Source organism: Anguilla anguilla, chromosome 14, assembly GCF_013347855.1.
Source record: "Anguilla anguilla isolate fAngAng1 chromosome 14, fAngAng1.pri, whole genome shotgun sequence".
Lineage (NCBI taxonomy): Eukaryota > Metazoa > Chordata > Actinopteri > Anguilliformes > Anguillidae > Anguilla > Anguilla anguilla.
In genome coordinates, this window is record NC_049214.1 from 28,047,069 (window position 1) to 28,063,264 (window position 16,196).

The 16,196-nt window shown below is 42.5% G+C and overlaps 1 protein-coding gene across 2 annotated transcripts; it reads right to left on the minus strand.

Annotated features, from left to right (window-relative positions):
• Window positions 1-1,879: 1,879 nt before the first annotated feature.
• Window positions 1,880-15,457, minus strand: LOC118212878 (calpain-2 catalytic subunit-like). Of its 2 annotated transcripts, none has more exons than XM_035391316.1 (14): window positions 15,067-15,457; window positions 8,685-8,754; window positions 8,094-8,212; window positions 7,498-7,631; window positions 6,775-6,943; window positions 5,899-5,982; window positions 4,998-5,083; window positions 4,747-4,821; window positions 4,440-4,600; window positions 3,927-4,087; window positions 3,509-3,520; window positions 3,169-3,381; window positions 2,566-2,602; window positions 1,880-2,186 (listed from the first exon to the last, which is right to left on the minus strand). In XM_035391316.1, exons 1-12 carry the CDS (start codon window positions 15,301-15,303, stop codon window positions 3,187-3,189), a joined length of 1,503 nt encoding a protein of 500 aa, XP_035247207.1. In that variant the 5' UTR covers window positions 15,304-15,457; the 3' UTR covers window positions 1,880-2,186; window positions 2,566-2,602; window positions 3,169-3,186. The 2 variants fall into 2 exon arrangements, with proteins under 2 accessions (XP_035247207.1, XP_035247205.1); XM_035391314.1 differs by having other exon boundaries at window positions 2,566-2,605.
• Window positions 15,458-16,196: the final 739 nt, after the last annotated feature.

Below are 16,196 nucleotides of genomic sequence, written 5' to 3' on the forward strand. Positions count from 1 at the left end.
GAGCAACACCTTGAAGGGCTACCCAATGCTCAATGGAAGCAAGCTGAAGACAGAGCTTAGTCTCATCTACAGCAAGGAAGAGTTCAAAGTTTGTCATGGTGATGTGGGCCTATTCCAGTTGTATATGGAGAATAATCTTGAAGAAGTCTTTTCAGAGACTGTCACTCTCCTAAAGATCCTCATCACCACACCCATGACCACGGCAGAAGCTTAGAGGTGCTTCTCAACCTTGAAAAGAATTAAAACTTTTCTCACAAACACCATAACCCAGGAGAGGCTGAATGCATTAGCCATGCTGTCAATGGAGAAGAGACTGGTGACTGAGATGACTGACATTAACCAGAAAGTCACTGAGAAATTTGCAGGCCAGAAGGAAAGGAGGGCAAAATTTATGTTCAAGTAGTGCTATTGGTCAGAGTTTAGGCAGCATTACAATGTGTTGTGTTGTTTTTAGATTTATATATATATATTTTTTGCTGAGCTATGAAGTGCTGCTTCAGTTTGTTTGTCCCCCCCAAAACTGCGCCCCCCCCAAAAAAATTTTTTTTATCACCAGCCACCACTGGGCATCAACAAGATAACTCCCTGAGGGCACTGGAGAAAAACAGGTTCATCTGTACAGCTGCTTCACCTGTGGGACACGGTCCCAAACCGACAGACTGTGCCACCCACGACCTTCTGGGTTCAGTGATGAAAAAGGGACGAACGGATGACATGTTTGTAGTTCTGACTAATGCGCTTGGCATACCGGACAGACCGCAATATTTTTTTCTGTGAGATGTTTTACTGTACAATCTGACTGTGTGAATTCCATGACTGAGAATAACATAAACAAGGAACTGAAATATCAATTCTGAAAAGATTGAGATGAAAGATGATCTTATATAACCAATCAAAGAAAAAGCTGATTTTGTTCTGCCATATTTATAATAAAGGAGGTATTCACAAAGTTAGGATGTCACTTCAATGGCTAACTCTACATACGTGGTATACAACATGAAAGATGTAAAGTAATGTTCTGCTCTGGGTGAGTGCATCATAAGTGAATAAACTATACAACTTGTAGATTTATAATCTCAAATGGAAGTCTGTAACTGGCTCAAAATGTGAAGAAGTTTGAATCCAAGAAATGCAGGAATGTCTGAAACATTTCAGATTTTATTTGTCAGAATATTTTCCTATTCAATAATTTCAGAAGACATTCCAGAAAATTCTGCCTCAACGTCTCGTAATCCTGCTTTAAGTACTTCGTGGCTTGTTCGATCGTGCCAATGCCCTCAGCCGGGGCTCGGTTCCACTGAAGCTTCTTTGCAATTCAAAAACATTTTTTGAGCCGCTCAGTCTTATGTGTAGCCTGCCTGGAGCTACCTGCAGTAGTGGGGTGTGGCCGCCGTCTTCAGCAAACAGCAAACACAACGGAATAAAGCAGCCATTCAGCGCATGCAACCCACTGCCTCCGCCCGTAAACCAAAAATCTCTCTCCCCTCTCTCTCTCTCCCTCCCTCTTTCTCCATCCCTCCTCTCTCTTTCTCTCTCTCTCTCACTCTCTTTCTCTCTCCCCCCTCTCTCACTCTCTCTCTCCCCCCTTTCTCTCTTGCAGTTTCATCCATTTTCATAGTTTTACGTTCTGACATTTCTGAAGTTGAGAACAAATCAAAGTAAAATTATGCTAACATAAACGCATGATATTTCCAATTAAGTTGATTGGATCTCAATGTGTCCTCAATGCGTCTTGGGTGCATTCACACCTGTAGTTAGTGTCCACTTGTGATCGGATCACCCAAGACGCATTTTAATGCCAGGTCTGAACAGGGCCTAAGTCACAATTTAAACAGATGTTAACAGTGAAACAAAGAGAGACATAATAATAACCAGAGGATAACATTTTATGAATTATTTACTGGTCAATATAAACAACTGTCATTGCCACAAGAGACATACATTTACAATTTTTTGTAAATAAACCTCAGTTATGACTGTGGTGCATCTTGCCATTGACTTCTATACATGCAGTATATGTTCATATATTTATTGTAAAAGTACAGAACTTAATCTTTTGAATTAAAATAGTTAGACACATTAAAACCCACATTTACGGCAAACTGCATGAACTGCATGTGCGGGGGCAAGGGAGCCCACCCCAGGGGGATGAAATGGGGGTCCACATCACCGTCTTTGATTCCAGGCTAAAAACATGATAAAGGGTTAACAGTGTGAGAAAAATACTACTGATGACATAATAGGAGACTACCACTATAAATTTAGACAAGAATGATTTGTAAAATTATCAAGAAAACTAGCAGTGAAAACACATCTGCATAAATAATGCGCTATTTTGGTTCTTAGGAAACAGAAACACAGAATATTCAACAGAAATGCATATTGGCTCTGTAGTCTAATATCTTCTTCAATAAAGTTATACAGATGTCATTCATTCTCACTGCTGTAAGACAGACGTAAGCATTTTTATTAAACTGAGGATCAAACAATTTAAGGCCGAAATAAAATATTTGATCATATTTATAGCGATAGCGATTTATAGAGGTACCATTTTGAATATCTTACCTTGCCAACATCTGCATTGATGCCCTTTTCCATGGGGCTACTACAAATGAAAGCAATATTTATTGGGGAAGCATTTTGAGCTCAACTGTCTAGGTTGTCCCCCCTCACCAGAGGGCTATGGTTGCATTTTACTGTCCTGCACATGAAAATAAAAGCCGCACATGTATCTGATTGCCCACTAGGGGAAGAAAACTGTATTATAATTTAAAGGACCATTATTCTATGCACAACATCCTGGAACATCATTCAGTTCAGTTAACCGCCTTTGTAAATGAATGAGAGGGTTCTTGCAAGAGATTTTGTGTAAAAGGTACTCCGTCATAGTATTTATGTTTATGGACAATAGCCTCTTTTATGCAAAACATGCAATGCATGTTGCAGAATGAATCTCATGCTATATATACTTATTCTACATCCTATATTCTACATATAGGCATACTATTATGTATGTTACTAAAAAACAGTAATTTCTAATATATTCTCTAATAGTTCAATGAATATAAAAATATAAAAAGAATATTTTAGATGAAAAAAGAGATGTAAAACGTGAAAATGTCTGGATGCATGAGGTCTGTTCTCAGGCGAACGCGACAGCGCCCCCACCTGGCTGCAGCCTGCTTCTCAAAAAAAGACCCGCAGGATGAAGCTGCCCTTCTTGTTGGGCTCGAAGGTGGAGGGGACGATGGCGTACTCGCCCAGCGGGAGCTTGAAGCGGTCGCACACCTCGCGCTTTTTGGTGAAGGTGGAGATATTGGCAACAGCGCGTTGCCGCAGCAACACGTCCGGCCCAAGGAGCACATTAGAGCGGCCCTTATACTGCAGGGGGGGGGAGGGGGGGAAGCATGTTATCTGACCTCTGATAATGTGCACTAGCATATTATTGTATGATGTAACTTCCTTTGTGCGTCTTGCCTGAGGGGAAGTACGGCCGCACTGACATTACCTCATCAGGAATCTGGAAAATAAAACCAGAACAACATGGTGTCAGTCCTCGTATATAACCTGCTTCTGACATGCTCTACCACACCCAAGACTGTACCACACCTGGGACTGCACCTGAGATTGTACCACATCTGAGACTGTACCACACCTTCACCACTATTCAGAACAAAATTATTCATATAAATATATATATTATTTCATATTAAAGTTTTTGTAATATTTTCTCTTTAGAAAATCTTAGGGATCTTGTGAAATTATAGCAGCAAGTATCTATGATAAAACTGTACTACTCCGGATGGTTATCTGCTGCTACTTTTCTCAGAGCAGTGGAGATGAGTTTGCCCTACAGTTTCTATTTCACGACACTCTCAGAGAGACATCACCACCGTATGAGTGTGGGGTTTTTTGGGGTCCCGTACTTTGTATATGGCGAAGCCGATGCTGTTGAAGTCCCTGCGCTCTTTGCGACAGTCCTTCTGCATGAGCCCCACCAGGAAGCTGCAGCTGTTCTTCCCGTCGTGGGGGTCCTTGTCCACGGCGTCCAGTCGAATCCTGAACTGCGGGTTCGTGCAGAAGGTGTCTGGAAGGGGAGGAGTAAGCAAAAAAAAGCCTTCAGCTATAATAATAATAATTATTATTATTATTTTTATTTAACTTTATTAATACAGAACATTTCCAGCAGTGCCCAGTGCCAGGTTCTTGATGACAACAATATAAACAATGCAAAAGAAATTAAAATGATGACACACCCCTAGTTTGGGACCCCCTGCTGTAAGCGCCCTATTGGCTCGTATCCGGGTTGTTAGGGACCACAGCTGTAAGCGCCCTATTGGCTCGTATCCTGGTTGTTAGGGACCACAGCTGTAAGCGCCCTATTGGCTCGTACCCGGGTTGTTAGGGACCACAGCTGTAAGCGCCCTATTGGCTCGTACCCTGGTAGTTCCTGCAGCCCCCCGCGGTGGAGCCCACCCTCCAGGTCCCCTCGAACTGGCAGTGATTCCAGCGACCGACCTGGGTACTGGTGAGTGTGTCTGGCGTGAGATTACAGATCTCCAGTTTAGAGTACTGCTTGACGAAGTCTGAGTATGCCATCCTGAGAGGAGAGAGAGAAGAGCTTACATACACACACACACACATCTGCACACCTGTAAACACACACCTGAACAGACACACAAACACACACACACACCTGCACACACATACACACCACACACAAACACACAGCCCATGCACTCTCACCAGAACTCTCCGTCCTTTGCTGAATTTTTCAGCTTCTCTTTCTCATCTTGGCGAACGCCGCCCCATTCTTCGGAGCTGACCAAAGGAAAGCATGTGTCAGCATCCCCTTTCACCATGGCAACCAGGAGCACACTGTGGTAACTGGGTATTAGGTGTGATTTGGGGGTTCACTATGGTAGTAGGTTATTAGCTGTGATTTGGGGGTTCACTGTGTTAATAGGTTATTAGCTGTGATTTGGGGGTTCACTCACTCATCACTCCAGGGTCCATTCCACTCCACCTCACCCCAGGGGTTCCTGATCCTCACCAGCTGCACTGGGGTCCCACGCAAGTGCACCTGGGGGGGAGATCCAACAGCTCACCTGCCTGCTTTCACCTCCTGCCCCCATTCCCTCCTGCCTGGCCCAATCTCACCTGTCTCGCCCACTTTTACCTTCTGACCAGTCTAATCTTAGCAGAGAGGGGAGAGCAAGAGTACAGGTACAAAGGGAGAGCAGGTGAACAGGTGCAGAGGGAGTGCAGGTGAACAGGTGCAGAGGGAGTGCAGGTGAACAGGTACAGGGAGAGAGCAGGTGAACAGGTGCAGAGTGAGAGCAGGTGAACAGGTACAGGGAGAGAGCAGGTGAACAGGTACAGGGAGAGAGCAAATACAAAGGGAGAGCAGGTGAGCAGGTGCAGAGGGACAGCAGGTGAACAGGTCCAGATAAACAGCAGGTGAACAGGTACAGGGGGAGAGCAGGTGAACAGGTCCAGATGAACAGCAGGTGAACAGGTCCAGATGAACAGCAGGTGAACAGGTACAGGGGGAGAGCAGGTGAACAGGTACAGGGGGACAGCAGGTGAACAGGTCCAGATGAACAGCAGGTGAACAGGTACAGGGGGAGAGCAGGTGAACAGGTCCAGATGAACAGCAGGTGAACAGGTCCAGATGAACAGCAGGTGAACAGGTACAGGGGGAGAGCAGGTGAACAGGTACAGGGGGACAGCAGGTGAACAGGTCCAGATGAACAGCAGGTGAACAGGTACAGGGGGAGAGCAGGTGAACAGGTCCAGATGAACAGCAGGTGAACAGGTCCAGATGAACAGCAGGTGAACAGGTACGGGGGAGAGCAGGTGAACAGGTACAGGGGGAGAGCAGGTGAACAGGTGTACCTCTTCAGCTGTAATGAGAGAGTAGACGTGGTCCTCCACCAGCTTATGCTGAGTTCTGGCCTCTGTCTTGTCCGCACTGGTTTTCTACACAAAAAACAAATCAATTTCTTTATTTAAACAAAATCTTAACAAGCAGAGACGTTTTGGCTGTCAGCGAAAAACATTATTTTACATCATCGCCCAGTTAAACATATACTGTTTTACCCACGTATGGGCTGCTGCTCCATGTAGATTACATTTTCCTAACACCGCCAAAAAAAACCCTCCCAAAGCAAAGTGTGACAAATACCTTGTGTTTGCATGTTTAAAAAACCACAGGAGGGTGTGGATTGGGGCTCTGTTTGAGTGATACCGATTTATAAACAAAGGGAAATCCTGATATAATAAGAGCTAAGGTTTGCTCCTAAAAAAGTGGTTAAAAAAAACTATGCCAAGAATAACACATCAGCAAAATATTTTCCAATAGCAAAAAAGGGAAAAAAAATAGTCCCTTAATCAGCGAACCATCAAGTTTAGACTTTAAGAGCAAAACCACCCATTCTTTCAGTAGATGAGATGTCAAAGTTATATAAAATGTCTAAGCTATGTGACATCTAAGCTATGCACAACAGATATATATTTACTGTATATATAATATATATATATATATATATATAAACATATACACACAGAATATGCATAACAGAATTTAGCAAATATAGCTGGTGATAAAACGGGGGATTGATTCTTCTGTCTGGGAGAAACAGCATTACAGAGCATTAGTGAAACATGAGAGTTTCAAGAGTGAAATGCAATCAGCATGAGCTGAAATGACCCATGACTGTGATATACATCTACACACATGGCAGTTTTAAAGATATAATCCCTCTGACTCACAGTGATGGTACAGCCCAGCAGGGACCCCCGGTGAAGGGCTTTCTGGATGATTTTGAAGAGGAACGGGGGTGCTGTGTCCAGCATGTAAACCTCTGAAATGCCCCCGGTGAGGTCTTCGAAGCCCTCTGTGTAGGACCCCCCCGACAAGGCCTCATAGGAGCCATTCACCCTGTGGCCAGAGAGGGGAGGACAAAGTACATTAGACTAGGATACAGTAGTCTCAAAGTAGCGTAGTATCTAAACCAACGGATAATTTTTGCAGCACCTCACATAAAACTGACATGGGCAATATCATAGAATTGACCTACATATAGGAATTAAGTAATACATTTAAACACAAATGTACATTTCACGGTAGCATTTTTAGGATGCAGTTAGGCTCACTACATTCACCAGAGCCGCCACAATTTAAATCAATAAAAATATGAAACTACTTTCAAAAGAGAGTTGTTTGCCTTACAGCACATTAAAGAAAATGAAAGCGTCAGTTGGTTTGACAGATTAAAAAGCCCTGAGATGTGAAAACAGGACGTTGATTCTTTATGGGACACATAACTATTTTTTTTTAATGTGGTCTTAAGAGGACAAATCATCCTTCAATAGAAGCATCCAGATAAAAATGAGCAGCTAGCCAGAATGCAGGGATTCTGATAGGGCTAGGATGGCAGGCAGCGCACACAGGGGCCCCTGGGGCCTCGTCTGGGAAATCCCGGCGCTACCTACTTAGCATAGGCCTTCTCCAGCAGGGCGCTCCAGAACTCCAAGCGCTCGGCCGACTGAACAAACAGCAGCTTTCCGTCTCTGGTGGGTAGCATGTCGTCGATCACCACGTCCACCCACTTGCCAAACTGCCAGAACTGAGGGACAGGAAAACATAGGCTCGCTAAGTCATAGCGCCAGTTAGCCAGGTGATCTTCACCCTGTAGCAGAACTTCTCAGCCCACCACAGATGCTGAATTGCACTCCACTTCAGGGAAATGCCAGTAAAAAGAGTTTCAACACAAGCTAAAGGGAGGTTATTTCACAGTCTGCATACAGGCACCCTCAATCCTGGTCCCGTAGAGCTACAGGATTCTGCTGTTTTTTTGTTCACCTTAAATTCCACACCCAGTTCAGCCCCAAGGAACCAGGTGAGTTTGAGTTACCAGTGTAATCAGCTGCTATAATCAATCGACTACTGGGTGACTCTGAAAAGCAGCAGATCCCGTGTCCATCCAGGACCAGGGCTGAGAACCATGGGTGCAAAATAAGACAAAAAAACAGCACAGATGTGTTATATAAGGATCTGGAAGCCATTTCCTGTTCAGACGACCTTTTACCTGGAAGTGAAAGATCCCAGCATAGTTCTCCTGAAAGCTCTGCCCAGAAGGGACCACACGGGCCAGGATGTCTTGATTCAGGGTCAGGGAGGCAATGGCAGCCAGTAGCCAGCAGTCTCCTGTTTCGGCACCCAGCAGAAAATTGATTAAAATGTGGATTTACATTCATTTTTAAAATTAGCATTTAGCATTAACTGTTTCATATCTGAGATTACAATGCTATTATCCAGCCTGTGAATTTTTTTTACTAGATGCAATATTAATGGTACAATGATATCTAAGTACAATGCTAATACTAACACTAATACTGACATACATGAATAATGACAACTGTTGCATTTGTATCATGCTGTCCCTGGCTTCAAGGACACTTTACTCAACTGATATGGCAGCCATTAGCTCAGTTTTTTTTTTTATGTACCACTTAAATTTTTTATCTTCTCTTGCTATTCGCCCTTCCCCTTAACAACACCATTAGGAAAATCTATTTATAAATTATCTGTCACGAGAGAGAGAATATCAGAATTATCGAAGCTGTGTGTGCTCTCTTGAGCGGCTATCCCGTTTGAGTCAAGGCAGTTTTCGGCTTACCCAACTCTCCTTGGCAGATGTCTGTTCTTCGCGCTTCATTGACAATGAACTGTGGGTTTGAACAAATGTCCTGCACACATTGAACAGGGTAGAATACTTTGTTATGACAGGCATGTTAAAAGGACTAGCATACACTCATTAAATGGACACACACATATGAAGTACAAAACATTTAGTGGTAAAAATCTTTTAATATATATAACCCAGGGGAAAGATCTTTTTTAAATGAGTTAATTTGTCTTGTCCAGACCATTAACTTGTGAGGACCATTGACTTGTGAGGATAATTGTCTTGTCCAAGACAATTGACATATGAACAGACCATTGACTTCTGAAGACAATTGACTTATCCAGACCATTGACATGTGAGAACAACTTACCTTTGAGGACAACTGGGGTTTGCTTTAAAATACGTGATTACATTTTCCATTAAACATTGCCATTTGACAGGTAACCTTTCATTTACAATTGCAATATAAAACACAAATAACTTTTTTAAGGCAAAGGTCTGTGGGACATCAGTGCAGTGGTTTACATTTCATGCAGCCATCTCCATTTCTCTGTAACACCTTTCAGTGGTTCTCTCAACACAGTACATTTGCTTAATCGGGAAAGGTTACTTTATTCATTTGACTTTGTGCATGAAGAGGTTCAGATGGTCAGCATTGTTATTGTCATTCCTTGTGTAGATTCCTGCCAGGTTTGACTGACATGCGGGAAAAGATTTGTTTGACGAGTGAATCGGGGCACATGATTCATTTGCAGTGCATTTATTTGTATCCTCAGGCAGAGATTTAGAGCGGAGACAGTGGTATTTAGACCGGTATAACAGGGGTCAGTGGATGTTTTGCTAGCCAGCACCCCAGGGCGTGAATACAATCCTCTACACCAGTGGTTCTCAAGCTCGTTCCTTGGGGACCCCTGGGCATGCTGGTTTTCATTCCAACCTCAACAGCAATCCCAGAATTTTAACAAGCTGTTAATTTCTCTTAATTAGGTGTGTGGTGGGGTGGGTGTGGTTTGAGCGGCTGCAGAGAGAGAGTGTGAGAGGAGCGGCTCTCGGATCCTTCGTCACAACTGTCAGCTGGAGGTAATCAGTGCCGATAATTGTTAATTGTTTAATTGCACTGATTGCCTCTGATTGCTTTCAACAGTGAGCCTGGGGTTTTTAAAAGGAAGACCGGAAGCCGGAGCGAGGAGGGCCGATGACAAGACGGCTACGGAACCGTGTTGTATGTGAAATTGTCTGTAAAAGACGTGTGAGAATAAAAGAGCACGGCAGTGCTAATTACGGAAACGGTTGTCTCCCGTGAGTGTGTTTTAACCAGGAGGGGTGGCACTCACTTGCCACAAGGTGCTTTCCATGTTTTAGAGCTGAGGTTCCAGAAAGAGCCAGTGTAGGTTCACACATCTGATTCTACAAATCAATCACTAGAGTCATTGCTATGCACCTTGATTAGTAGAATCAGGATCAGGTGTGTGCACCCACACTGGATAAGACTGGAGACATCAGGTGACACACAGCAAAAAGAGGGGTCAGTTATATTTCAGCTCAGTCAATACAGGAACTCAACTGAACTCCCATTCAGTCATTAGAAAAATTCTCAGAATATTACACCCATTTAACAATTCATGAACTGAACTGTTAGAAATCCCCAAATCCTGATTCTTAGTATAAACTGCGATTCATAACTAAAGACCATTCATCATAGCATCCCTTGATGCCGAAAAGGCGTTTGACATGGTAGATTGGTCCTTTCTCTTCACCTCCCTTAATCACTTTGGATTCCGGCCATATTTCACCAATTAGGTTAAAACACTATACAGTTCACCCACTGCACGTTATAACCAATGGACTTATATCAAAACCATTTCAATTACAAAGATGTACCCGACAAGGATGCCCACTATCCCCACTACTGTTTGCACTTTTCATTGAACCCCTGGCTGCTTCCATTAGGCAATGTGCGCGTATCTCAGGCATTCAATCAAAGTCACACCACCAGTCTGTATGCCGATGACATCCTGTTATACATTACAAACCCCTTATCCTCACTTCCATCAGACCATAATCTGGTCAGTAATTATAGGGTGTCTGGCTACTTCATCAACTGGACAAAATCCGAGATTCTGCCTTTAACCAAACTCAAATGGGATGCTGAGGTTGGGGACCACCCCGTCTTCAAACGAATAGCAAACTCTATTACATACCTTGGAATCCACATCTCTCCAAATTTAAATGAATTATTCAAACTCAACTATACCCCCCTACAACAAGAAATAAAAGACAATCTGTAAATATGGAATAAATTACCACTATCTTTAATTGGCCAAATTTCCACCGTTAAAATGAACATCCTCCCAAAAATAAATTACCTCCTTGCCATGACCCGTCACCCCACCCTCAGGCTGGTTCTCCTCTCTGAATATTGCAGTCACAAAATTCTACTGGAAAAACCAAAAACCACAAATTAAACTATCTACCCTCCAAAAGCTTAAACAACATGGAGGACTTGGGGCCCCAAATTTCTTCCACTATTTCCTGTCACACCAAATACTGTACATCCGCCACTGGACAAATAACACCAATCCACCTTGACTAGAATTCGAAAATAGTTCAAGAATTGGGCATCAAAAATCTCCCATTTATAGATAAATCCATAAAAACTCATACCTATTACAAAAACAACAACACTATCAACACCACCCTAACCACTTGGTGGAGGTCAAATGAAATTCTCCATCACAGCCTCTCACCATCTATCCATACTCCATTATGGCATAACCGCATGTTTTTCATCAATAACAAACCCTTTATTTTCGCAACCTGGATTGGGAGAGGAGTAACCAGCCTGGGACAGTTACTCAATAGGGGCGACATAGCTCAGGAGGTAAGACCGATTGTCTGGCAGTCGGAGGGTTGCCGGTTCAAACCCCGCCCTCGGCATGTCGAAGTGTCCTTGAGCAAGACACCTAACCCCTAAGCCCTAACTGCTCTGGCGAATGAGAGGCATCAATTGTAAAGCGCTTTGGATAAAAGCGCTATATAAATGCAGTCCATTTACCAATAGTGGCTTGCTCGTGACCTTCGACCACATCCAAAAAAAATATAACATACCGTACCACTGCTACTTCCAGTATATCCAGTTAAAAGAAGTCATAATGAGAAACATCAACACTAGAAACTTTAACAGTCACAGCCCCCCCCCCCCCCCCCCAATCTAAAGCTACAATCACTTAAACCTCAAAAAATGTTATCCCAAATATACAAACTCCTAGCATCCAAGACAGAACAATATCAATCCCTACAGATAAATGGACCACAGACATAAATAACCTACCAATATTACATTACAGGCATTCAGCAGACGCTCTTATCCAGAGCGACTTACACAACTTTTTACATAGCACTTTACATTGTATCCATTTATACAACTGGATATATACTGAAGCAGGTTAAGTACCTTGCTCAAGGGTACAACGGCAGTGTCCTTACCCGGGAATCGAACCTGCGACCTTTCGGTTACAAGCGCAGTTCTTTACCCACTGTGCCACACTCCGTCCCACACTCCAATAGATAGCAATTGGCAAAGCATATGCAATAACACATTTTCTATGACATGCAATTCCAAAACCCAACTAATACAGTATAAAGTCCTTCATATAACCCATGTTACCACCCACAAACTTTACCGCATGGGCTTCAGCCAAAATAATACATGTTCATATTGTCCAACCTCAATGCACGAAAGCGCATTGTAGTTTTTTCAGGTAGGCTATTTCATCCAGTCAATTTAATTTCATCTAACGTTACACTTGATTCACTCATTAGCTCCGCTAGATAATGTCTTACTCTTTGAGATCATGTAGTAGGAATAAAATAAGAAAATAATTAATTTACTGAGAATAGATACTAAGAAATAACAAATTAGTAACAATAATATTCATAAAAATACATGTTTGAAACTGGAAAACTTATTTTTTAAAATTATTTTTTTATAGATGGCTGGAAAAGAAAGGAGTAAAAGCAAGGTGTGGAGTTATTTTGATTTCACACACTTAAAGATGGTGTTGATATATATTTAATTTAATATCATCTTTTACATTTTTTTATCTAAAAAGTTCTTTGTATGTTTATTTTTATTTGTTTGCTTGTATGTTCTTAAATATAGAAACTTTAATAAAATAAGTTTTTAAAATTGATTTGAAAATGTTGCACTTTGACAAAATATCGGTCAATATTAACGTTCACTTACGGTATCTAGGGAAGCTGTCCACATCAGATGATCGCCATCGCAGTGCCAACACAGTCTATAATTCGTCGTGTTTTTTCGACAAACCCTCAGGTAAAGTTTGAACAACCTTTTCAAACATCTGTTTTGGGTGGTTACTGCAATTGGATTCACTCTTGTTAACCAAGTTTTTAGTTTTTAGCTAAAACTCCAGTTCATTCTCATGCTAAACCACTACGGATGTAATATTTTCGGCCACAACGTGGGACGCAATGGAGCCGTGGCGCTATTTTCCAGTTTTGCGCTGGATGCAATGAGATGACGTCGAGACGTGTCCTGCCCTATTTTTTTACAGTCTCTGGTCCTGCCTGTCAACAGAGCGAGCGGGATTGAGAGAGTGAGGCGACGAACTGAAGTGATTTTGAGGAGATTGAGTTTTTTTTTTTTAATCGCATTTAATTTGAAAAGGTTGTTCAAACTTTACCTGAGGGTTTGTCGAAAAAACAGGCAGAAGGTCATAACAATGAAAAGTCCATAAACATAGGCGAAGGTACCAAAAGCAAAGTCCAAAAAATCGGAATCCAAAAAGTCAGGAAAAATGGTCAAAAGCACTTAGAACAAACACCAAGACTACTACACAAACAGCAAGTTCAAACTCGAAGACTGAGTACTTGAGAACAAAAGGACAGGGCTTAAATACACAACTTAAAGACACAGGTGATATTAACAATGAATTACAGGTAAGACTCATTACGCAACACACTGGGAAATTTCCAGAACCTTGGTGAGTCCCAGAGAGAAAGTGTGGGGGCTGTGTCTTCCTCTGGTGGCTCACAGAGGGAAAGACAGGAAACCTCACATGACCTGACAAGAGGACATTACAACGAGCGTCCAAATAAACAAAATAAGTAATATAATCAGCGTTGTTGAGGATGTTGATGATGCTGAGGGCTGTGATACCAGGGGATGTACCTATCATAATAAATTGGCTATTATAATATTATTATTACTACTACATTTCTTTGACGCCAATCGCGTATGCCTGTAACAGCAGTTAGCCAATGCAAAGTTAGCTAGCTAGTTCGTTAACTAACTGCCTAGACTAGCCAACTAGACTAGCTACAGGATATCTTTTCATCGACAAATTAATTATAGACATAGGTACAGATTTCAAATGAGCACTCAGTTGTGGCGCCGTGGTATGCCAGTTGCTCATTACATATTCGACACTGAGCCTTTTCCTGTCAACGGTAATTTTGAAGTGTTTCCACACAGCCGATTTCTTCGCAGTTGCCATTGTGCTAATGGACACGTGGACTGAAGCGTTTGTAGAGTGAGTGACGCACGTTGCGTGCTCTGTCTTTTTATTTTAGGTTATCTAAACTTATCCTAAAATTACAAATAATAATAAAATTAATCATCCGGATCCTGAATTGAGATTCTAATAGGCCTACCAATATACCGAACGAATTCCGAACCATTCGAACGTTTGGGGCCAGCCCTATGACGAACATGGTGAAAGGTTTCACCAGGACATTGCGACCATGGAAAAGCGGTATCAGGGCAAATGGAATCCATCAACGCTGGCCGACTATTGTTGGACACGAGAGGCATCAGATATAGAGTACAAACGAAAATCAGCGGCAAAACATTTTAGGTCAGTTGAACTAACGCAATGTGTCAGCATCATTATACGATTAAACATGCTAAATTCAATAAGTTAACTCAATGTTTCTCCAACTTCCTACGTGATACAGCACATCTGAAATTATCTTTGTTCAGCTTTGTGTTCAGCTTTAAGTTGTCTATCATAATCCTTTTTTTTTCCAGGAAGCAAACCTTTTGAAAAGGTTTGTTAAAGAGAGAAAATTGTTGTCCAGTGATTCTTTTCTACTTTTATTTATTTTCCTACCAATTTTTTTTCCTCTCTTCTCTAACAAACCTACAAGAAAAAACAATGTGCAGTTTGCCCCATCAGACCAGTTTGGTCTTGCCGGTCTTGTTCCTCATCCTTTATGTAAATATGTATATGAAGAATGATGCATTTTAACCGTTGTACTGTACTTTGTATTGTGTAATTCTGTATTCATACAAAATAAATTTTAAAGTGTGGAATCCACAAAAGTGGTGCTCTGGAGAGTGTGTCCTTACCGTGGGTCTCTTCCACACCAGACCCCTGGTTTTAGGGGAGTCCCGGCCCAGCTGGTTGTACCCCAGTGACTCGGGCTGAGCAGGGAACGTGTCGTCGCAGAAGAGCTTCCCACACTTTAGGGACTGCGCCTGCAGCTTCTTGAAGTCCTGCTTGTTGAACAGGATGGCCCTCTCGTTGGTAACCTTGGCATTGTCCCTGGCCTTCCTCCTGGACACGTGGGTCGCGTTGCTCGCCATGGTGGTCCCCTGAGCCTGTGTGTAAGTTGCCGTTTAAGAGCTCTGCGCGTCTGTATGTCAGCGATGTGATTAGCGTGCTTCTGTTAGTCGGCTGTGTGTATGTGTTTGTCAGCTATGCCAGCATGTGGATGCGTGCGTGTCCGTGCAAGCGTTGGGTTAGGCACACACTGGAAGCGCCGATTGCTTTTAAAGAGGCTTACCTGCAGTAGGGGGAGGGGAGTGGAATCAGGTGTGCCTGTTCTTGGAATTGCACTTCTTTCTAGGATTTTCACACTTGTTCCTGGTTTTGGTTATACACTTCGTTGTACGTCGCTCTGGATTAGTGCCAAATGCCTGTAATTGTAACGTTCTGTGCAAGGACCCAAACGCAGACCAAGGAAATCCAAAAATCGTTGTCTTTATTCAGTCCAAAGTTCAAAGCCAGGTAATCAGAGATAGGACGGTACAAAATCAAGTTTCCAAAAGAAGTGGTAAACGGGCAAAAAAAAAATCCAGGAGATCAGATAGGCAAAGGTAAAGGAACAGGCAAAAGAGAAGTCAAAACAAAGCGACAGTCAAACCAGAAAGCAATCAAACAAAAGGGGCAGGCAAACTCAAAGTCGTACGGAAAAGGCGTCTCAGGAATCTCAATAAACAAAGGCTTACAAAACATCGGCACAGTGAATACGATCAACGTTCTGATAGGGAGCTGGTGGAAAAGACTAACATATATACACTGGGGAAGGTAACAATCAAGGAGGGGTTACGTGAGTGAGGGCGGAGTAACAAACAACATCCAGGTGAAGAACATTAGGATAACTAATTAAATGACAGGGGACTGACAAAACTGGAGTGGACTGGAATCGCATAGACAACAATGATAACAGACGGCCTGGGTTTAGCAGGTAAAACAC